At 37.0% G+C, this 25,155-nt stretch overlaps 1 protein-coding gene across 1 annotated transcript in view; it reads left to right on the plus strand.

The window, feature by feature from the left end:
- The window catches only part of l(2)k09022 (HEAT repeat containing 1 homolog l(2)k09022), a 97,049-nt gene that overhangs the window by 61,733 nt on the left and 10,161 nt on the right, over positions 1-25,155 (plus strand). Inside the window, exons 17-24 of the mRNA XM_083139747.1 lie at positions 1,722-1,850; positions 4,355-4,715; positions 5,916-6,088; positions 6,839-7,015; positions 15,972-16,277; positions 18,101-18,276; positions 20,243-20,422; positions 24,541-24,939. Of these exons, the coding sequence (XP_082995873.1) occupies positions 1,722-1,850; positions 4,355-4,715; positions 5,916-6,088; positions 6,839-7,015; positions 15,972-16,277; positions 18,101-18,276; positions 20,243-20,422; positions 24,541-24,939 (1,901 nt within the window). The remainder of the gene's footprint in view (positions 1-1,721; positions 1,851-4,354; positions 4,716-5,915; positions 6,089-6,838; positions 7,016-15,971; positions 16,278-18,100; positions 18,277-20,242; positions 20,423-24,540; positions 24,940-25,155) is intronic.

Here is a 25,155-nt window from a genome sequence, read left to right on the forward strand (position 1 = left end):
TCGATGGGTCGAAATGGAATTTTGGCCGATACCGATAAAGTACCGATATAAAATTTACCGATACCGATAACCGATATTCTACCGATCCGATATAAAATTAGAAATGGTCCATGAAGAACCTGAAATGTTCATTGATCTCCTTAATAAATATGTGTTTCGAGGTGACTGCAGAAGAAGTTGAAAGAAGTTGAATATTTAGACAATTACTTTTTTAAAAAGTAAGGCATCAAGATTATCCATAAAAATTACAACAAAATGGCAGAATTTTGCACTAAATTATAAGATATTTATCGATATATCGGATCGGTAAAATAATCGATAATTTTACCGATAAACCGATACACCGATATGCCTATATCGGCCGATACCGATAGAGTACCGATTAATCGGTCCCATCCCTAATAAGAAGGTACCGTTCCCCATTCATTGTGTCCAGAATTACGTATGGGCCAATCACTTTTATGGATGTCATTCCACACCACACTGTGACCTTAGCCCGATTTTGACGTTTTTCAACAACCACCTTTGGATCATGTTCTGCCCAGTAATAACAATTAAGATGTTGTCAAAAACATTGGGCCAGTCTTCATACCAAGGGAGCATAATATCTGCATACTCCAACCGATGATCAAAGTCTTCAGCTGATAACTCCTGGCAATAATGTGGTTTCCATGGACGAAAATTTAACTCTGTTGTTAGAACTGTTCTGATTGTGTGCCGTGTTAAACCACTTTCACGAGATGCTTGTCTTTGTGATTTGTGAGGACTTTGAGTGAACATTTCCTGAACCACTTGAACATTTTCAACTGTCCTGCATTGTAAGGGGCGGCCGTGTCTCTTCATATCTGCTACAGAACCTGTCATAAGTTTTGAATGACAGTTCTTTACGGTCTTTCCATCTACCGAGGCACGAGATCCTTTGACAGTTCGCCACCATCTCTGCACTCTCACCACGGACCACCATACTCCATAGCATGAGCCTCTTCATGCACGGTTAGATGTTGAGCCTGCAATGACATGCAACAATTGTCATGTAAAAAAATTTTACCATTGTAGGGATCAACATATCCAAATTTCATGCAAATCAAATAACAAATATAAAAGTTATGCACAATTTACAATAGGGAGTTACTTCTCAACCACCCTGTACTTTATTCCAATACTAATTGTTGAAGGAGAATAAGCAAGCATTAAACTCTTTAAATTGTGCACACCATCCAGGGCTTTATTTAGAATTTATTGTATCGCAAAAGTAATAACATTTTTTGTTGTCGTCTTGTATCGACAAAAATCAACTTATGGAAGCACTCAAAATAATGAAATGCATGGAAGCCTCTCTGGTAGCAAGTGGTAATGCTGTGAGGCTCCAGGTAGGATCCTCAGTAGATGCACATGGTGGTCCAATTCTCACTGTAGGTCCAGTCCTGATTACCCTATCTGCACATAAAGTGGACTTAAAACAAATAAACCATAAAATAACAAACAACAATGCCAATCTACCATCAATCTAACATTCTTGAACTTTTTAAATTTCTCTTCCAAGAAAAATAAATGAATTCAAATTCATGTGAAAAACTTAAATCGTCAGAAGACCATGTCAGTCAGTATTTATGTTGGCATTTATTAAACCAGATATCCCAGGAAATAGAGAAAATCTAACATAGTGCTGAAAATATTTGAAGAAATTACTGAGCATTTTTTGTTGATTAATATCTTTGCAGGAGCAAGTACTCCATAACATTATGGCCATCTTCACATTTATGGGATCATCAATAATGCGACAGGATGACATGTACAGCTTCCATGTAATTACCAAAATAATAGAAACCATAGTTCCAACACTGGTTAAGGTGAGTGCAAATTAGTCCTATTATTAATTTTTGCTCTTTATATGTAATACATGTATCCAACCTGTGCTATTTTTGTTCTTTTAAGTGCATTGAGATAACTTATGTTACCAGATGTCCTCTTTTTCCCTGGACATGTCCTACATTTTAGCCTTAATGTCCTGCATGTGGGAGGAATTTGAAAAATATCACAACTCACCTACATTTTGAGCATATGAATTAGGAAAATATGTTATTCAGCTGAACAAAGAGAAATCATGCAAGTTACAAGTCTATAAGCTGCACTCCCAAACTGAATTGTGAAATTTATTTTGATCCAGTCATTGCTTTAAAGAGAAAAAACAATTAACCCCTTCCCTGTGAAATTTTCTGACAAAATGATTTCCCATTCTGTGTATTTTTTTTGTTTGCGTAGTAATATTTTTAAGTAGCTACTGCTTCAGCACAATTCATCCGATTATCATGGTTCATACGTCTTTCTCTTCAGAATAGAACAGGCTTTCAAATGGTACCATGCACATGTGTACATCAAGTATGAGCAAAGGGAAATCGGGGATAATTTGTGAAATTTCCCTCCAAAAAATCCCTTTTGGTAACTTTGGGGCCCTCTGGACCGGCCCTGGATATAGGTATCCGATTACAATCTACCTTGAAAAAATACTATGGTCTATACGTAATGTGTCCGCCAAGTTTCATTGCAATATCTTCAATAGGTATGAGGGACGAGGGAAAAAATATTTTGCGATCCTGTTTGACAATACTATTAGAAACTCACAAACTCAAAAACCAAAAATAAATCGAACTCACGTTTGCACTTTGTCAGGATAACACAAAAACAGTTTACTTTCCTCTGAACTACTACTACTTCTTTTTCTTCTTATTTTTCTTCTTCTTTGTGGGCACTGAAAATTGTGACTAAATAAAAGGTCGTTGTTTCTTCAATAGCAAAACATATGTTTCACCAACAAAAAACATATTATTCCGTTCAACACAGGTTACTTCAGTCAGAGATATTTGCAGGCATAATATTATGCCCAACACAGAATAAGCTATAGTGACCAAGGGCGTAATATTACACCGGATACAGGGAAGGGGTTAATGAACAAAGTTTTATGACCCAATTCTGTTGATGACACTGGTCAATGCCTAAGTGGAATTTCTTGCTTTGGGGTTTATACTGGTGAAATAAGGTGTTTCCCATTCTTACTCAATATTTTGATTGTAAAGAGAGAGTTATTGAACTAAAAACCACTCCAGATGAAACTTCTGGAACCATTTCAAGTTATGTTAATTGAAGAATATTTGTTTGCCATTCCAGTTCTTAATTCAAATGTTGCGAGACTACGTTCATTAATATCATCACAACAGCCTCATGAGATTTTTTTTTTATATATATATAGAGTCTGTTAAATGTTTGTCACTGGTTCAGCATAATTTCGAAGAGTTGCCTGTTCAGAGTTTCATAAGCATATTATTTTCACTAAACCAAAATCTTGAGAAATATTGCCCCCTCTGAGAAGTACAAGTTAAAACGTGTGTAGTAAGAAATTTATTGTTTAGTATTGATAACATGTTTGGAAATTTTGCATTTAAGAAATTATTAAGAAATAATATTTTTTATAAACTGAAAATGTGTCAATTTTAAAATACTTTCCAATGTGTTCTAGAAATGTGTATTATGGACTTCAAGGTCCTGCATTTTGGGACAGCATGCCCTACTTTTCCTTTATAGTGATCTGGAAACCCTAATAACAACACCATTATGAATTACAGAGAAACGTGGTTAATTAGAGTTTCAGTTAACCAAACTTTTGGGTGTATTTTCAGTAGAAAGAAACATTAGTTTTCTTGTATATACATATTGCTTGCATTCTAGAATTAGAACATTAGAACTTAAATTCCGCAGATGTCTTAAAAATTGTCAGCACTTACTGATTTCTTCTGCCCTGCCCTCTCATCTTCTTGGGCTCCCAGCACTTACACTACAAAAGTAAAGGAGAGGCTTTTACTGCTTAGTTGGAGTTCAAGTTAAGTGATGTTTGTTTTCCTCAAAGACTTTGGGGGTAGCTTTCAATTATTCCCCCCGATCAATCAAGGGGTCCTGGGTTTGATACCCAGTCGTGTCAGTTAATGGTTCAGATCCCACTTTAAACTGTAGGTCCAGTCCCGATTAGCCCTACTGTGCATAGAGTGGACTTAAAACACCAACTCAATTAAAAACAATCAATTCCATCTGTTTTAACAGTATCCTATCATATTGACCAAGAGACGTATGTAACATGAAATTGGCACTGTTTTAGTGTAGAGGCATAATTCATATATCCTTCCTAAATTTGCAAATGGGACATGTGAACTGTCAGAAAAAAATATTTTTTTTTCCCATTTTAGCACAATGTAATGCAAAATTACACTAAAAAAGTGTTATATACAGAAAAGACGTTACATTGCATCTCAAAACACAATATTTGATTTGGCCTTATATTTGTATATTTTATTTTTGTTTATAGGCAAGCCACAGTGGTTTGCTGTCAGCCAAAATGCACCAAGATATTGAAGATGTCGTGACCATGGTTCTTCGTGTGTTTGTTGACGTCCTGGTCCACGTACCAGAGCATCGTAGATTTTTGCTTTTCTACAAACTGCTGCAGACCTTGGATGCAGACATGTTCCTTTGGCTTTTCTTGTGTCTGGTGTGTGAAAGTCATGTCGTGAAAGGAGCTGAAGAGGCTACCAACTTATATGAGAAAGGCCAGATGCCAAAGAAATTGGACTTTACTCTCCAGCTTAGCAACCAGTTTGCCCCTAAGACAGTGCTGAGGAATGTATTGAAGGTTCTGGAGTATATTAAAGGCTTACCAACAGAGAAAGGTTGGTAGTAAATGTGTTCACAGTAATATATTTGCAGCCCATTTTTTTTTGTGGGAAAAATGTTTCTGGTACTCTTCAGGTTAGATTGTTATTGTTTTCATCATAAGAACTACTCAAAATATTGTGGTATGTTCATAAATGATCCATTAATGTAGTTAAACACATTACTTTCATTAACCCTTAATCGGGCAACCAGTGTTTTTATCAGACACTGTTGCTTATATTTTTTGTCACATACTCCAAACGATACTTCCTGCGAACATTATATTTTTTTACTTTCTTTGTTTATTTTTTTCTCATTTCACAATATTTGACTCTGATAAAGAAGGTCAGGTGTAAAAAAAATATTATTAACACTAAAATAGGAAAAATGAAAAATATATGTGCAAATAAAACTATTTCCTCACACGACCTTCCAGGCTAAACATGTTTCATACACTATGCAGCAAAAAATACAACATGCAATTACGATGATGATGATGTATACAAGAATTATGGACATAACAATGATGATTAGGTTAAATATCATGTCACTCGCTTGTTTTCACAACAATGAAACATAAAAATCTTGCATTAGAAGGGCAAAATTCACTTAAAACAATGCAGTGCCTGACAGACACTGCTTGCCCGGATACGTTACAGAAAAATAGCTTGCCCGGATAAGGGTGTCGGTACAGCATACCATTGTGTATTGCTCCCCCCCCCCCCCCAAATACCAATACTGACTGTTACTTTTCCAGAGTCTGGATATCTCATGGGGTTGGAAAAAAGATGTTCATTACATATATGTTTTCAATAGGGCTTTACATACGTATATGCTTTCAATAGAGCTGATGTTAAAAAAAATTCAAATGTGGAAAAATGTAAAATCATGGGAATTATTTTGTTGGTTTGGGACCAAGAGATTAAATATGTTCTGCAAGAAAATGTAAAGTCAGGGTTCCTTTCTATATAGTTTCTTTTCTCAGGTAAAACTTGCCGCAGTTATATTCACATATATTAATGAAGTAGGTGAGCAAAAGTTTTAAGCCCTTGACGAATTGTTTTAATTTTATAGTAAAATTAACAGGATTGGTAAATATTATTTGTCTTCAGTAATGGTACAATTTTTACATTCATTTCATACATCCCTACTGTTACTATAGTAGCATTCTGTTAGATGCTTAATCTGACATGTTGCTCTTATTTTGTTCTTAACAGATGAAAATGTAAACCAACAATTATTCAAACAGATGAGAGACAACGAAGGTCCCGAGGTTGTTGCATGTTTGTTTAATGTTCAAAGGCACACAGCAAAGCAGCTTCGTCATTTTGTGTATACAGTGATTTCGTTTGTGTCTTCGCTTCTGTCATCTACAGTGTTCATGAAACAGGTAAGTGCTTATAGATTTGCGCAGTACAAAAAAAATTGGTTTGACTGCTGAATGAGCTTTGAGGTATGTCATTTTGAATTATGGCAATGTCATTCTCTTCTCCATTCTGGTGCTTGAAACAAGTTTTACAAAGACAGTGTCCTGTAAAATTCTTCTGAATTTCCTTTTCATGGAAGAGTGCTAATGGAAGGGGCATTGGGAAGTCATGTTTCCTGTAGAGAGCTATCGACAGTGCCAAATGTTTTGACACACTTGCACTTTGAGAATCAATGCATCGAAAGCCAAATGACTGCTCGACACCGGTGGGGATTAGGGAACTTGTGTAACTATGCTATTTTTAGCAGCTTGCGACAATACGAAAAAAGTCTGTGTTGCAGTGTTTAGTTTGAGATGTGTCAAATATAAATACCATTTTGAATAAACATTTTCTCTCATATATGCAAAATTTGATGTTAGTAATCACAGTAACTGTATTTCTATTAAATGTAACATAAAGTACCCTAGAACGTGTCTTGCATATGACATTTAAGTCAGAGTGAAGGAAACTGTCAGTGATGAAAGTTTGTAGGCAAATGTGTCAAACAATCCGATGTATCAAAATTGGTCCAAAAATTAATCAGAATACATCAGAATAAGCAAATTTCAAAATTTCTTTGCCACATCACCATTATTCTGTATAAGCTTGTTTTCTTATATACACAGTATAGGTCCAATTTCCGTGTGTATTTTCACATTTCCTTTTGATTACAGATTGCTAGCATGGATGAGGATAAATCTAAGGAACTGGAACCATTGTACAAAGAAGTAATTGTAATTTCTTTATCTTATATATCAAAAATATCTCGCAAGGCAGAAGAAGATGCTGAGAAGCCAACAGCAAAATACTGGAAAACAATTTTGAATTTGTCTTATGATATTTTGGAGAAGGTAGGATTTTTTTATTACCATAGTTCGAAAAGTTATTATTTAAATAAGAAGTGGGAATAATATAAATGGACAGATTGTTGTTTGTTGGTAAAATAAAAATATATTTGTATTTAGTGGAACTCCGATTTTACATTCCCCAGTTTTATATTTTCCCACATTATGCATTCAACGTTCATGGTTCTAATAGAGCAAAGTGCTGTAAAATTTTCTCTGGTTTTACAATTTCCCACATTTTAAGGTCTTTCAACTTGGTCCCCTGAAAAAAAGTAAAATCGAGGTTTAACTGTATACATAAATATAAAGTTAGTGTGGTGCTGATGATTCTCTGTACTCTGAAGAAAAGTGGAAATTTTTGCATGCTCTATGAAGATTATGTTTCGTATGAAAGTTTTCTGTATCTTTTAGCTTGCAGAGGTGTGTTGCAGTGAAGTAATGAATGTGGTTTTATGTGCTGCTATTTATCACGTCATGATGTCGTTTTCAACTGTGTGTGTTGTATGCTATGCATGTGGCGAATTATGTATTATTGTAATTTGGATTGTTGTTTATAGAATTTCATCGCTTTTGTTGTTCACAAGTTTGGAGCAATAACAAACTTATTGGAAAGCAATTTGCAGGTGGTTATGTTTGTTTCAGTTTATATTAAAAAAGGATTAGTGCCTGGGGCTTTATGTCATAAAGCTGTAAAATATGTATGTAATTATGTCCTAAAAATTGGAAAATATGTCATGAAAAATTAAAAATATGTCAAGAAAAATGCAGAAATATTCCCAGTAAAGCCAAAAATATGCACAACAGTACTTTCGAATTTCTCATTACAGGAAAACCTCGTTAATACGATATTGGTTAATACGAAGTACCCTTTAATCCGAAGTTCTTCCCATTCCCCAGCCGATAAGATAGGATTTATAATGTATTTCAGTACAGATAAATCGAAATACGGATAATTTTTAATACAAAGTTGTTTAGAAGACCCTTCCGCAAAACTGGTTTCGCTTAATTCAAAGTAGACACCTGCGTAAGTCGACAAGAGAAGATCGAATGTGGAGAGAGCTTGGATGTTATTTTAAATTGACTTTGACATGTTTCCTTGTCCTAAGAGCTGCTGACAACTCTAGGGAAGCAGCTCGAAATGCCCGCTGGACATTGACATTCTTTGTCAATGTGCATGGGAGGTCAAGCTCTTTCCCAGCTGAATGCGCCACCTTGGAAATATTCACCAGTGCTAGATGAGAAATGCGAGATAAGATCGCACGAATGTTCCAAAATGCAAGACGCGTGGCGCCTGGAAGTCTCACCCATCTGTCTAGCTCTGAGCTCGAGATACAGCAATTTCCCGTGAGCGAGCAACTTTTAGCCTGGTAGCCGACAACTTCCGGTAACCACTTTCATTAAAAGCGTGTTCTTTGTGCACTTCATAAAAAAAAACGAGAAACTGTTACAGATAATCAAAGCCGCATAGTCCAACTAAAGATCGTCAACCCGCTTAATACGTTGTCATCTAGGTTTCCCGCAAAAGTTGACGTCGATCTTACGTATGTTGCAACTCCAGTTTCCCGCTTCATACATTTCCCAACTGTGCTGGTCATAAAAATTTGCCAAAACAGTGTTTTGTTGTCTGAGTGACTTCTTTTGTTGTCTGAGTGACTTCTCCCCTTTATCTATCAGCAAGGGGGGGGGGGGGGTCCGTTGCTAATTGTTTCGGCCACGATTTTCTTGCTCGCGTGCGCACAGGGCTTCTTTCCTTTGGCGTCTAAAAAAAAGCAAACAGTTCTGAATACTTTCTTCAAAACGAACAAATCATTTCATGATAAGTAAAAGAAAAGTGACCCCCTTCCTTCTCCAACAACAACTCATTATCCGCCACTGGTGTGCATGGTAATGTGCATGGTAATGTGCATGGTAATGTGATAATTGCAGAATTCAGGTCCCTCTTTCTTGTTTGAATGCAGCTGTCTGGATAGGAAATATTGCCCGTATTATTGTCTGTTGTAAAAGGTAATGCAAGGATCATTTTTTTTCACACTGCTGATAAAAGTTAGGTCTTCGACAACTGGTCGTTATCTTTAAAATGCCCATGATTTCCCTTCTGCCACCTGCTGCTCTAACTTCCAGCCGGTCTCATTGTGTTTACGCTGCAGCTGGCGCCAATGTTTAGTCTAGCGTCTGGAAAGCTCTCGCTTGCCGATAACTGCAATGACTCATCCAGTGCGAAGGAATAAGCTTCATTGTTTTGAATCTCGCAAAGCCATATAATCCCTGCTTTTCTTCAGAACCATTAGCGAAAAAAAAAAAAACTGCAATGCTCAATGTAGGAATACGAGAGGAAAAGTTTTGGCGGAGCGAGCCAGAATACTCCTGAAACCTACAATAAATTGTCGATTAATCTGAAAATACGCAAGTTTCGTAAAGCTTGTTTTTAGTTCATTTTATGCTGATGAGCTAAGCGGGACTAAATATACAGTTTAAAGTGGGATCCAAACCAGAGTGATTATCGAGTGCGGTACTGTTTAATGTGTCCTAGGATACACATTCGGTGCAAACAGATTGCAAGTTGTGCGTTTACTTTTTCAGAGTGGATTACAATGCAAGTTGAGGAAGAGTTTAAACTGATCCCTGCAAAGGGGGAGGGGGGCCAAATATGAAGTTAACTGAAGCAAAGAATACGTGACTTTTTTTACGCTGTGTTTTAGACAGCTGAACCAGAACGAAATTTACAGCCCCGTTTTTTTTTGCTTTGTTTTGTGCCAAGGAAAGTTTGTGTTCTCTCCCAAGAGAATCTTCTCTTACCAGTTAATCCTGTAACGGACAATGTTCTAGTGAACGCACATAAAATCCAATATACATTCTGTCCGATTATGTATAGTCTCTTGCTCTCGCCAGTGTGACTACTGTCAAGATTCTTCCGAGTTTCACTTCTTGCAATAAACGAGATTCTTTTCCTTTCCGTAGGTTTCCGTGCAAACGGGTTTCTTATGAACTAAAATTGTAAGAATTTCGTGGAAGAGCAAGGACTTTGCACAATTAAAAGAAAATACCGTTTTTTAAAAGACTTTTTGCCACAACATGCTTCCCGTGCATAACCGGTTGTATAACTACGCAGGATAAATGGTGTTAACCGTCTCCTTGGAATCTTTGTGTCCGTGTTAAGCTCCATGTTCTCATTTTGTGTAACATTTTTTACATTTTTTTCAAAACGTACAATATTATTATATTGTTCATATAAAGCTTATTTTCTGAGCTACCACCAAGTATAAAACATCCTTTGTGGGGGTAATTTATACTCTACTTTATTTACACCTGAAAACAGGTGCCATCTTGAAAAGTTTGGATAACTCGAAGTCGTTTAATACGAAGTTGACATTTTTTGGTCCCTTGAACTTCGTATTAACGAGGTTTTTCACTAGGGTGAGGGTGGGGTATTAACAATAGAACCGGTTTGCTTTTGGTACTCTCTAGAACCGCAGAAGTGGGTCAAAAATGACCCATTCTATTTTCCTTAATTATTTGCATTGTACACCCAAGTAATATATGTCTAAAAAATGAATTGAGACATTCATGTAATAAAACAACACATTTCTGTGAACTGCAGCTGATTATTTATTGAACAATGTGCTCTTCCAACAATAATACAAATTTAAGACTATTGTAATATTATTATAGTGGTATTATTAATGATAGTACTATATAATAGTGATAGTATTATATAAGTGATATTATTATTATATAGTAATATTGTTATACTAGTGCAACAGTAATATGTAATTTACACATAATACCATACCATACCATAATTTCTTTACCGACTGGCGATGGGATCCTGAACAGAGGCGGGACCACAAAAGAAATTCACCATTACCCATAATATCTATTAGAAAATAAAAATGTCTGAGGAGAGTGCTGGTAGAGAAGTTCAGTCTGAGTTGTCACAATTACAGCAGAGATGAAAAATTTCCCTTGTACACTGCTTGCACACAGGTTTCTGGTATGATTTACATCTTTTGTTTGTCTTGTTCCCAGAGCATTTGTGTTTTACTTGACACCTTTTGCGTCCCTCTTCATTTTTTTGTTCTTGTGGAGCAGGAGGTTTTGAAGCTTGTGGTACTGCTGATCTGAGACTGACATAGTTTTGAGACAGCTCTTCTCCAAGCTTCAAAATAAAGTTTCATCTTGAAATTGTGCTCTTTGGCACAGACTTATACAGAATCCACGAATTTATGGCTGCAAGGTGAAGCAGGTTGTAAAATGTGTGCACTGGCCAATGTCGGGATGGGACTTTGACAGAGTACTTTCTTGCCATTTGGTCGACAACGTCAACACCAAACTTTGTTGTGTTGCACTGTCTCGGGCTTCTTCTCATTTGTACCTATTGCCACATCTGGATGCAGGCTGCCCAAAATCAAGACATTTCTTCATAGTTTACATTGGTACACGCTAAGAGTGATATCGTTGTTCTTCAGTACAACTGTAGTGTAAGAGTCCTCGCAAGACTCCTTTACAGCAACTGGTACTTCACGCCTGGCTTTGTTCATAGTTCCAACAATACTTATAGATTTGCGTTTCAGAGTATTAGCCAGAGACAGTGAGCTGAAATAATTACCACAGGTGACATTAATTCCTTTCTTCGTGAAGGGCTTGACAAGCTGTTTGACCACAAGATCGGCAAGGCGCTCGTCATTTGCACGTAGTTTATCCTTTCCTAAGTATGGGAATGCATTTAGAATGCACTTTGATTTGAGTCTTTGGCAACTGCCATCCAAAACTTTTTGTCCGTATTTGTCTGGTTTTGATGCCATGAACTGAGTAAATTTGCACCGACACTTTTATTGGAACATCTGCTCATCTACAGAAATGTATGGCCCTGGTTGTTTGAAATGAAGTCATTCCATACTTTGGACATGAGAGCAAACTTTTCAGTTTTCAGTCTTTCTGATCTTGTTGATTTTAGATCGAACCTCAGAAACTTCATAATGTCTCGGAATCTGTCCTGAGGCATCACAAGCTTGCAAAATGGCAGTCCCCATTTATCTGACCACAGAGCATCAAGCTCTAGCCCCCTGGCTCCAACTGCACCGCATACATAAATTATGCCTTAAAAAGCCTGAAGCTCATCAAGTGACGTTGACCAGTTGTCACTTTTCAGTACTCTATGTGCCTCAGCCTCAGTGCACTTTTGTATGTGCTTCAATATCTTATAATTATGAGTTGGCATGCGCTGAAAACTGAGTCGTCCATGTTGCGTTTTGCGTACGAAGATGGCTCACAGTCTTCTTTCAAAACATTATGCTCACTTCGCCCACCTGTCATAAGTTCATTACCTGATAAAATAGTCCATTTTGTTCTGTCTGGTGCCTCCAACTCTGTTCCAGGTTGTAAATGTGATAGCTGGTTCCTTGGACGTTTCTTGCGTGCTTTCTGAGTCACTGCAACTTGCTCGTCAACTTCTGCTTGATTGCTTGGGCCAGCAACATCTTGCTCATGATCTGTAGAATCATGTGATGCTGGTTGACTGACTTTCCTTACTCGCTTCAAACTCCTCAAGGGCAGTCCACCTACAAAGAGAAGTATCATATCATAAATATTTAGGTAAGGGATCGCTTTGTTCAAACCCCCTCCTCCTTTAGGGCAGGTTAGGTTAGGTCAGGTCCTTTGGTTGAAACATAAGTTACCAAAAACATACGAGATGGTAAATTGACCCCCACACACACCTCTAAACTTTTTTGGCTTTCAGCCGCCTTTGACTTTTTCGGCTACGCCGGATATTATGTGAATTTTTGTACCATAAACGTCTTCTCATGTAATATTTGAAGATGCTGATAACAACAACAAAGCACACAATGCAGGCACGTACGCAGGAATTTATTTCAGGAGGGGTCCAAAGCTTTTTGGGGGGTCCAAATTCAATGTGCGGATAAATTATATTAAAATTTGTAAAATCACCCCTAAAATAGGCTAAATTTACAGAAAAGAAAAGAAAAGTCGGGATTTCGGGGTGGGGGTTCGAATTCCCAGGATCCACCCCCTGTTTACATCCCTACTCCTGTATTTACACAATTGCATTCAATTTATTTCACAATTTTTTTTTGGTCAAAACGATTGAAATTACTATGAATACTATGTGAGACACACACAATTTGTATGTGTATAAATGTAAAATAAATTAATAATAATAGTAATCTTACCTATTTTACGATGCTTATTTGAAGAAGTGGTACTTGTGGTGCCAACCTCTTCCTCTCCTGATATTGGATCTGATTCGTCAGATTCGCTGTTGTCTGGCACATACTCTTCATCTGAAGAAATACCAACGCATTCAGCTTCAGACTCGGCCTCACTTATGTCATTGAAAGTTGCAAGTATTTCTTCCACTTTCATTAGTCTCTTACTCATAGTGAATGCCCAAAATAACACAGCGAACCGCCAATAATTAGTTTTTCCCACTCAACAAACACTGACGTGTCACTCACTCAGACAAAACTGACAACATGGCTGAGAAGCTGGCCTTGAACATGAGCTGGAAGGGAGAGTCCATTATCACCAGGGATGCTCGCGACGTAGAAACAAAATGGTAGCCAGCAGTGTTGCAAAAATGTAACAAGATTTCACTATGTAGAGAGGTGGGTCATTTGACCCACGTCACAGTTCCAGTATAGTCGTTTCATATTTCACAAAATAAAGTTAGGAAAAGACTGATATTTTCTACAAATGTTCCTTTCACAGGATGAGTAAAAGTCACGAAAATTCAATCCGATTAATAAAAAAATGTGAAAGTTGTTAAAACGAAAAGATCCAAATGGGTCAAAAATGACCCAGCCGTGTTTCTAGTGTTAAATGAAGTGAGAATCCCTTTAACCAAAGAATATACTGGGAAAATACTGAAAATATTGTGAGGTTCAATGCAATTATCCTAAGTTTCATTTACTATTGTGTCAGATTTACACATTTGTGGAAACTAAAGCATAATTGGCAACTCACTTTTTTCACAATTTACTTCCCCTGCCCGCACAACAACGAGAGAGAACATTTTTCCTCAATAATGTTTGCACGACTATCAATTGTCAACGGGATAAAAAGAGCGGAGGGGTATTATTTTTCTGCACTAGTTGATAAGGAAAGATGGCATCTGGTTTTAATTTCTTCATTCGTAAGTTCCATATTCTGCCATCGATAATATGAACTATCCATTGCGTTAAAGTACAAAGAATAAATTATAAAATAACTGATTATATGCAAGACAATTACGAAATTATACAAATTGAAGGAATATGTTGTAAAAATGCAAAATTGGTAAAGTATGCCTTATCAAGTTCATCTATTGCAGCTGATTTTCATCAGATATGTAAAGATCTCACCCCATTATTTGATATGATACCAAATAGAAAATATGTATGTTATAACATAAAGTCCTGGGCCCTACTTATCATATCTGTTGGCAGACTTCTCTTGCATCAATCGTCTTGATGGGGCATGAATTCTGGCAGCTCTGTTATAATTTGTGCAGGTGAATTTTGTGTGCGAGCATGTTTGGAATGCTGATGGTGATTTTATATCTGTGTTAAGTTTAATGATAGTATTCCCATGTATTTTTTGGCTTGATTCGTGTGCATACAACAGTGTTTAATTTTGTTTAGAAAGTTTTGAAATTGTCCTGGGACATGACTGGCTGTACTTGTAGTGTTTTTTTTTCTACACCACTTGACACGTTTCACACCCTGCAACCATGCAAGAAGAAAATGCATATTTCAGGGTGTGTACATATATTTCTTGACTAGGGCTTTATTTTAGCAGTGATTGGTTTTATTTTGCTAGGAGTGGTGGGTTTAATGCTTAGTAATTTTTTATGTTTTTGTTAGGTTAGGAGAATTTTGTTATGATGTGCAGACTACAGTCTAAGAACTGCTGTTTTAGTGCAAAAATTTGACATTTTGTTATGATTTTTATGAATATACAGTGGAACTCTGATTGTATGTTCCTGGATTTTACATTTTTCCTGCATTTTGAGTTGTTTCTCCTTGTTCCCTTGACAAACATGAAATTGAAGTTCTACTATAAAGTAAATGTCTTAAAGGCATGCGGCACAGTTTCCACGGGAGTCTTCCCGAGCCCTTCCGTCCGTTGCAGTGTGCCAACTTTAGCTCTCTTGGAGCCAGATCTGCCTCTTTCGTACACTCGTTCGGCTGTGAACTGGCACGCCCACCCTCGTGCCCCACTATGATGCCATCTCTGGTTCTGGTCCACATAGACCAACTTTTATCATAATTATACATTTTGCACGTGACGTGATATTGTTATATTGGTTGCGTCGCCCCACTCCCTCTAATCTCCCCAGCTACTATTTAAAACGCAATGTTTGATGCAAAATTGATAAAATATTGTTACCAGGGAATTCTTTATTTTCGATTTCATAATCCGTGGATTATTGAGATGGGTGATGCTGCCGGATCTAGATGTTGAAAACTGAAAATAAATTGTCATCAATTTAGAGTTAACAATGATAGCAGTGCCCCACCCCTTCGACAATTAACATTACCTAGAAGGCACTTTATCCAGCCTTCGTAAATCTAGCTCCATGAAAGTTAGTTCTAACTCCATTTAAGGTGAAATTTAGTTCTTTTATGCACATCAGGTTTGGCAACACTGCCAGGAGACAAGGAGAAAAGCATTGATCATATGGGAGTTTGATTTGATTCGTTCTCTTGGGAATATAAAACTACCGATGGAATAGAAAAAGATGTCAACGGGAAGAGGGCAGTTTGAAGATGCATTACACCAGCGGAAAAGTCGAAACTTCCATTTCATTAGCTGTAACTCCATGTTGAAGTTGATTCCCCATAAGGAATACATGTAAAAGTAAAAGTAAAAAAAAAAAAAAAAGTAAAGTAACCACATCTTAATTTGAAGGCAAAAATAAAAAGTTCCATTATGTTCTAATAATTTATTAAAATATCTTTAATAGGTGAACAATCTCTTGCCAAGTGGGATGTTCGTGAATGTGGTACATGGTCTTCTGGGAAATAAGTCGCCAGTGATTCGTCGAAAGGCAATGGAAATTCTGAACTCGAAACTTCACTATTCAGCTTTCTTTAGTGAAACTGATAAGCCAGGCCTGTATAAAATTCTTGCCCTGTTAGTTCCCTTGATTCAGACTGTGCAAGAGGGAGCCGTGAGTGAAGAACTGGAGCTAAACCAGCAGACAGCACTGTTCTCTATTAAACTACTGGCTCGGCTCTTGGCATCGGAAAATCAAGAATATTTCAAGGAAGTAAGTAGTCGGAGAAAATATTTCAAGGTAGTTTTACAATAATACTAAGTGCTAGATCTACATTGTAGCAAATTCTTGATTATTTTTTTAATGCTAGAAATGAAATATTTAATAAAGCATTATAATATATTGTCTTACTAGAGGGAGGTGGTCATTATTATCAGTAAAAGTTAGGTTTAGGTTTATTTTTTGCATTTGCGACTGCAATTTGCATTTGGGGGGGGGGGGTAATTGCGTATTGGGTATTTTCCAATGAGGATATAGATCTTAAGGTGAATTAGATGAGACATTCTTTTTATCATCTTTCCAAACTTAACCTTTTGACGCCCAAGACCTTTTTCACAAGTAAGCCTCTGGGTACCGAGCCGATTTTGAGCAAAATGCAGAGTTTCAATTAAATGAGTGTAGATCGGAAGCTAATTGCCCTAGAGAGATGAGTGATATACCGTTGTACGCGGAATGAACCAGAGATTCAGACTATATGAAATTTTTGCAAATTCGGTGTATATGTGGCGAGGGGGAGGGGGCTAACTCTCAAAATTCCAAAATTTCGGGGGAAAAAATTGTGTTCCCCCACCCTCCCCTCAAGCAAAAAGTACATGACAGTGTCGACATGCATATGGAAATGATCGCTAACATGTAAGGAACACAAAAATATTTGCATTATCATCATATGACCAATGTAACTTGAGTTATACCCCTAAAAGGAATTGTCGGCATGCCAAGCTTCAAAATGCAGCGGTACCTTGAAATAACTTTAGCTCAGAGACTATTTGCCCTGGAGATATGAACGATATACCGTAGTACGCAGAATGAATCACAGATTCAGACGATATATAATTTATTCACATTCGGCGCACATATGGAGGGTGAAAGGGGGAAAATCCCCTGATTTTTTTTAAAAAACAGGGTTTCTCCCCCTGCTTCCCCCCCCCCCCCGAAAAAAAAAGGATATGAAAAGTTCAAAATGCACATATAAATTATCGCTTGCATGTAAGAAACAGAAAAATATTTGCATCATTGCCGTATGACCAATGTAACAACAGAACAACAAAGCCGGTCTTCCTTTGTCGGCAAAAATTTGACGTTGAAAAGAGCCGCAAAAGAGAAGTATCTTTTCCCACCTTTTCCCCTCCATTTTCATGAAGACAAAAAAAATGCAAAAAACAATTTCTGTTAAATACATGTGTTAGGAACAATATAAAAAAATAAAATCGATATTCTAGCCAAAAATAGAAAAGTTATAACGTAAAAACTACGACCTTGACACAGCATCTCGATCAAGACGCTTGGTATCCCGAGGGTTACTTTTGGGTAACTCGTTCGAGACGCTTGGTCACCAAAAGGTTAATAATAACTATTATTATACTGAGGAAGTGTTCTTTGAGCACTGGTTGAAAGATTTAAATATATAAGCCAGATTTTCTCATCTTTCTACCATGTCTTATTTATTTACAATGTATTAATCCTTTTTTTTTAGCACAAAATAAAAAAATACAAAACAATAAAGAAACCATTTTTGTGTTCAATAAAAAGGTATGCCATGATTGGATAATAATTTTTAAAAAAAGAAATTCTAGTTTGTCTTAAAATGCTTATTAGTTGATGCACAGTAATTGATATAAGTAAGTAGTCAGTATTTGGTCAGTTTTCTGTGGTCAGTTGACTCACCAGGGTTCCGTACACCATGTAGGGAAATGTATACTCATGATTCCACTACATCACTCTTCACAATTTGCATACTGTGATTGGGTCGGGATAGAAGTCAGCCTCTCCATCGTTGTTCTTCCACCACTGCTTAACATTTCCTTTGTTCTTTTTAGGTGCTGCATATAGTGACAGATTTGTTGGCCTTGAAGTTGCCACCAAGCAATGTACTTGCTTCTTTGGTTCTCTGCCTGGGAGAATTGTGCAACACACTGAAGGCTCATTCCATTCACTACTTGAGCCAGTTCATCCCTTCACTCCTTAAGCTTATGAAGAAGAAAGGTGTTCTCAAGTAAGCTAAATGTGTAGAACATACATTTTAAAGTATTTTTATTATGTGCTTTTTTGTTGAAATTTATTCTATTGTACTAAATTTTTACGTAGTGTAGAGATGGATCTGTATGAAGAGCTGATAAAAATGCTATTACAAAATTTACATTCTGGTAGTTAGGGCTGACCTGGTACCACTTTGGACCAATTCTAATACTCGCACAGATTCCCACAGATACCAATACTTTAAAGTTAGTAATAATTAAAAGTTGTTCAGGATGTTGATCACTATCAGTTTGCAAGTATTCTACTCCAATTATATGTATCAATTTACAAAGAATTTTTGTTCTAAATTAAATTCAAGAATCACATCAGAATATTAAAATACAAGTAATCACAAAATCCATTTTTTTACTCCAAATAAAAAGAAAGTTCATGTTTTGCATAATTTCCAGGATAATAATGGCTTTGGCCAGTGTTGCCAGCTTACTGAAAAAAAAATTCTGAAATTTCACTTCTACTGTTGGCCCTATGAACCAAATTTGCAGGGGAGCATGACACTCCCCAGTTTTGGAGAGGGAGGGAGTAGAAATTATGAGACATTTTAAACATTTTTAAAAATTTGAAAGTCAGACGTCGACATTTCCCACTGGAAATGTATAATCTAAAAATGTAAAATTGAAGTTTCACTGCGCTCTGATATTTATTTACTATTCCGTGTTGATTAATTCTATTAAAAAATAATTGGTAGATGTAAAGAAATTCACATACAGAGGAACCTCAGTTTTTATGTTTGCTTTTTTCTGAGGACCACGGTGAAGGAACTTAAATTGTGGGAAAATGTAAGATCAGTGAATGTTAAATCATTGCTATCATTTGGACTTTATTTACCAATACTTTCCGGAATTCTGGTCTTTTGTGGGGTCTTCAAATGGGCTAGGTGACATTTTCGAGAAGTTTAGTTATCCTGGGAATTATGCAAAATTTGAAGTTCCTATTTATTTTGCACCAGCACTGTGAAAAACTTCATCTTGTAATTACATAACAGGTTTTATAATATTCTGATGTAGTTACTGAATATTTTGATGCAAAAAACCTGGTAAATTGTAATTGTGTAAATTATAATTGTAATGGAATACTCACTGACCAATATATATCAGTATTTTGAAGATCTTAATTGTTGATATTTTCTAGTATCAGCATCTTTGACAATCAGGAGTATCAGCATTGGTACGGATTGGTTCAAAGTGTTTCAGCATGTTTTATTTTTCATCATTCAGTTTCAACAATGTTGAATAAACTTTGAATACTTAACATCTATATTTTATAGGGAAGGTCCGATATGAAATTTTGCCTGATACCGATATAAAATTTACCAATACTGATAACCGATATTCTACAGATCCAATATAAAATTCCAAATGTTCCTTGAAGACCTGAAAGGTTCATTGCTCTCCTTAAATAAATGTGTGTTTCAAGGTGACTGCAGTCCAAGAGAAATTGCATATTTAGCCATTTTTTTTAAAAAAAATTATGCCATGGGGATTATCCATAAATATTGTAACAAAATGGTTGAATTTTGCACTAAATGTTAAGACATTTATAGATATATCGGATCAGTAAAGTAATCGGTAATTTTACCGATACACTGATATGCCTATATCAGCCGATACTGATAAGAGTACCAATTAATCTGTCCTATCCGTATTATATTGTTTTGTCAAAACATTGTAAAATGGTGTGGAAAGTTGCTTCAAGATACCTGAAAATGACCAAGAATTTGGTTTGGCGAAATGAGTTGCAACCCTTATTGACTAATTCAGGAGAAATACTGATTAATTTATCGCACCCTTAATGTTCTTTTGTATCAAATATGTGTGAAGATCACTTGAGAACGAATTTAAAATTTAGTGATACTGTCATTACATTTTGCACATAACCCATTTAATATGGTATTGGCATGTAATCAAGGTAGTTTTCATCCACAGACATGAACTGCTTCTGTTGAGTGTGGTCACTGCTGTTCAGAAAGTAGTGGAGAACCTTCATCACTTTCTCAGCCCGTATCTCCAAAAGTTGCTGCGAGAAGTATGTAACCTGTCGGCAAAATACCCAGAATCAGACAATCAGAAAACAGCTACGGTTCAGCAGAAATTGAAAGCAATTCGGTGAGTAGCATTGCAGTTTTGAGTGGGCTAACCCTAAAACTCTTAATGTTGTCTTAATATTGTTTTGTTATTGTTTGTAATTTCTTGGGGTGCTTGGGGCAGCGGGGGTTGAACTGGCAAGAACAAGATGCTTCTCCACTTTGACATGCTAATTTGTGAGTGTCATAGATTTGATTTCTTGGTAAGTAACAGGTAGGGACATACATTTTATGGTGAGTAAGAAATAAAAATTTCGGGCCAAAAACTGAACACATTTTCCAAACAAAAGTTGTATATTCCTGTATCTAGGAAACATATTTAAAATTACTATTGGATAGAGGGCTCCCTAAGGATCTTTAAAACAATAAATAAATTACCTAACTTCTGGGCAGTACAATGACAGAAGGAAAAGTCACGTATCATAATTTGAAAATAAAATACTTTATTTCTGGAACTAAGCTGATACCAATGCATAGCTTTTGATTCCTGCCAATGTGTATCCTTGGACATTTCTCAGTAATTTAAATGAATCTAATTAGTTATATATATGTTAGAACACGGGATACATTCTTTACTTTTTTCACCTGGCTGATAGCCCGAGAAAACCTCTTCAAGGATGTGGAGTTCTGATCAATACCAGTAAATGATGATGACATACTATTTTATTGAAATTCTGATTGGCTCGATCACTGCTGTATTTAATGCATGGGAAGATGATTTGAATGGATATAGAAACTTTTTATTCAGAAATTCATTTTACATGCCTTTAAATTCAAGTACAGAAATGTGTACCGGATTGTAGACTATAGATTAGATTTGGTAAAATGTTCACTGTTACTGATAAACTAATGGATAATTAAAGATTGGTGAAGATATTTTCTTGGGATATTGATCCAATCTTTCAAGAGTAAACATCATTCAAGTTAGTTCCAAAATATGAGAACTCTTGAAAGTTTGGAAACTTTCCCGGAAAGGTTTTTTCTTTTGCCACCATGAAAAATTCTGGACATTTTTCAATATTCATTATTGCCACAGAAAATACTGCAATAAATTTGAGTTTGGTTCTCTATACATTTCAAACCTCTGTTTTTGTTCACTGTACAGTGAACACCGGAAGATTGTATATGTACAGTCAATTCTCGATTCAACGACCTTTCACAGTTCCCGGGAAAAGGGTCATTATTTCGAAGGGGTCGTTATTGGAATTTGCACCAATTTTCAGCTTAAACGGAGCTCAAACGGACACACAGACGCCTAGGAGATGGTAACACCATTTATCCTGGTAGTTATACAACCTGTTATGCACAGGATGCGTGTTGTGAGAAGGAAAATAGAACATCAAAAAGTTTTCACAAAAGAGAATTTAGTTCATGAGAAACTTGTTTGCACTGAGACCAATGGAAAGGAAAACAATCTCTCGCTTATTGCAAGCGAAACTCGAAGAATCTTGACACCAGTCAGACTGATGCCAGCAAAAGTCGGGAGATAATCGGGCAGAATGAATGTTGGATTTTATACAGGTTTACTGAAGCATTGTCTGTCACAAGATTAACTGGTAAGATTAGATCTCTCGGGAGAAACAATACAACCTCTCTAGGTACCAGACAAAAAAAAATCAGGGCTGTAATTTTCATTCTGGTTCGGCTGTGTAAAATACATCGTAAAAAAAAGTCACTTTTCTTTGCTTCAACCAACTTCATTCACCCTCCTTCCCCATTCAAGGGAGCAGTCCAAACTCCTTCCTTGACTTGCATTGTAATCCAGCGTGAAAAAGGAAACGCGCAACTTGTGATGTGATGCGTATTCTAGGACACGTCATTAAACAGCGTCCCAGTCGATAATCATTCGGGTCTGGAATTGAATTTCACTTTAAACTGTATATTTAGTCCCGATTAGCCCATCAGCATAAAATGAACTGAAACAAGCTTTATGAAACTGCGCATTTTTACATATCAAAATGGTAGATCGTTATTTACTCTCACGTTAATCGACCATTTAATGTTGGATTTAGGAGTATTCTCGATGTCAAACACCCACCCCTCCAAACGTTTTCCCCTTGAATAATGTTTTTTTAATCAGTCTCAGCGACCATTCCTACATTCAACACTTTTTTTTTCCTCCACATGAATGGTTCTGAAGAAAAGCGGATGCAAATTAGCAGAACATGAAGTTATTTTAACTCTTGTTTTCCTTTCTGGAGATCGAATTTCGTTATCATCAAATGAAAACAGCTTTGCGAGATTCAAAACCATAACTTTTTCCTTCGCCCTGGATGAGTCATCGCTGTTATCGGCAAGCAAGAGCTTTGCAGACGCTAGACAAAACACTGGCACCAGCTGCATCGTAAAAACAAGGAGACCGGCTGGAAGTTCGAGCAACAGGTGGTGGAAGAGAAAAGTCCCAGCATTTTAAAGATAACGCAACTGTCCAAGACGGAACTTTTAACAGCAGTGTAAAGAAGAAAGAAATGACCCTTGCTTTACGTTTTACCATGCAACAGACAATAATATTTCCTATGCAGACAACAGCATTAAAAAATAATAATAATAAATAAATAATAAAAACAACTGAAATCTGCAATTATCAACATTGCCGTGCTCACTAGTGGCAGAGAATGAGCTGGGGAAAGGGTAGAGGGTCACTTTGTTTTACTTGTTCTATGTTTTTTGTTCATTTTCAAGAATATATCCAGAACTGGTTGCCCCATTTTAGACGTCAAAGGAAAGGAAGAGGGGTGGTTCCTTTTCCACCCTTGCCTGTAATCAGCCCGCATCAGCAAGAAAATCGTGGCTGAAACAATCTGCATCCCCCCTCCCCCCACCTACGTTTGCTGACAGGAAAAGAGGGAGAAGTCAGTCAGCCAAGGGAACACTTTTTTGGCAAGATATTACGACATCGACACAATTAGGAAAACGTATGAAGTGGGAAACGGGAGTTATGATGCACGTAAGATCGAAGTAGACTTTTGTGGAAACCTGGATGACAACGCATTAAGCGGGTTGACGATCTTTAGTTCACCTATGTGGTTTTGTTTATCTCTAACAGTTTCGCTTTTTTATGAAGTGTTGCAGGGAACAAAGGACACGTTTTGAATGAAAGCGGTTACTGGAAGTTGTCGGCTACAAGGCCGAAAGTTGCTCACTCACGGGAACCTGCTGAACTCTAGGTCAGAGCTGGACAGATGGGCCAGACTTCCAGGCGCCACGCATCTGTATTTTGGAACATTCCTGCGATCTTATCTCTCAAGGTGGTGTATTTATCGATGAAAGAGCTTGACCTGCCATACACATTGGCAAAGACTGCAAGTCCAGCAGTCATTTCAGGCTGCTCCCCCCCCCCCCCCCTCCGCGAGTTTTCAGCAGCTCTTAGGACAAGGAAACAAGTCAAGTTGATTTAAAATAACATCCAAGCACATTCGATCTTCTCTTCTCGCGTATCCAAGAGCAAGCATGGCAAAACAAGCCTGGCACGTTGGGTAGCGGCAGTCGGGTGCGGGGTGACATTGGTGCACTTGAGGGAGGGAGGGCAGAGGTCAAGTGCTATTGGATATCACTCAAGCATGGTGTGGTGGTGTCTATTTTTAGTGCAGACCTGATTGTGAGCGGTAGAGCGCTCGTAAAGAGAATGAGTGGAGGAAAAAACAATGCATTTTTCGGCCGATTTCCTTCAATTTTTCAACTTTTTTTTTCCAAATTTTTCTAAATTTTTCACGGTTCCCGGGAAAAGGGTCGTTACTTCGAGAGGGTCGTTATACCCAGGGTCGTAGAATCGAGAGTTGACTGTATATATCATGGTAGTGTTATTTGGATAAAATTCTAGGAACCTGGAAAGAAATGTCATCAAAAGAATAAAAGCTTATTTCAAATTAAGATTCATTGTATTATTTTGTAGTACACAACAGTGATTACGTAAGCTTTTAAAAATCATTTTTACCAAAAATTTGATTGATCTGTTCAGTTCATAATATTCACCATTCCAGAAGGTGATAAGGAGAAGCTGCCTGCATACCAGTTTGTGCATAGGTCACATAAGTGCAAAGGGTAAAACCTTCATTGAATCTTCCCTGATATTTGACTCCGAAGATGAGTAATTGTTCTTGACGATTTTAAAGTTTTTTTATTTTAATTTTTTTCTTCCAGGCTGCAAATTGCACAAAATGTACCTCCACGAGTTCTTGTACCAGCAAGTAGCTGGTCATTCGACAAACTTGTAGAGGAAAGAAAGTACAGTGCAGTTGGCCCTCTCTTTGGGATACTGACAGAGAGTTTCTGCACACTGAACACTTCCATGAGCAGTGTGGAGTTTAACCGTCAGCATCCAGAGATCCTGAAGTTTTTCTCTGCTGCCCTGGAGTTCCGTGCGACTCATCCAGATGTAGATGAGGCTGATGTGAGTTCTACAGAAGGTTACATTGTGGACTCATTAAGTACCTTGGTCCTGAAGCTTTCCGAAAGCACATTCCGTCCCCTGTATTACAAGCTTTTCAGTTGGGCAGCAAATGCTGAAGCAGAGAAGGAACGTGCAATTACATTTTACAGGTAAGAATCTTCGGTTCTTTGTTGTGGTTTACATGTTATGTTCAGTTGCTGATGTTTTTTCTGAAGATTTTTCTAATGGGGAATTACTAAGGGATTTGCAAGCAAGTGACATAGTTTTCTTCAGGTATGCTCCTCTACTGTTAGTAGAGGTGGAAAGGAGCTTTTCAACGTTCAAGTCTTTAAGAGACAATCGGCAGCTATTTTGCTTTGACAACC

The sequence above is a fragment of the Lepisma saccharinum genome, chromosome 1 (genome assembly GCF_977018435.1).
Source record: "Lepisma saccharinum chromosome 1, izLepSacc3.1, whole genome shotgun sequence".
In the NCBI taxonomy this organism is placed as follows: domain Eukaryota; kingdom Metazoa; phylum Arthropoda; class Insecta; order Zygentoma; family Lepismatidae; genus Lepisma; species Lepisma saccharinum.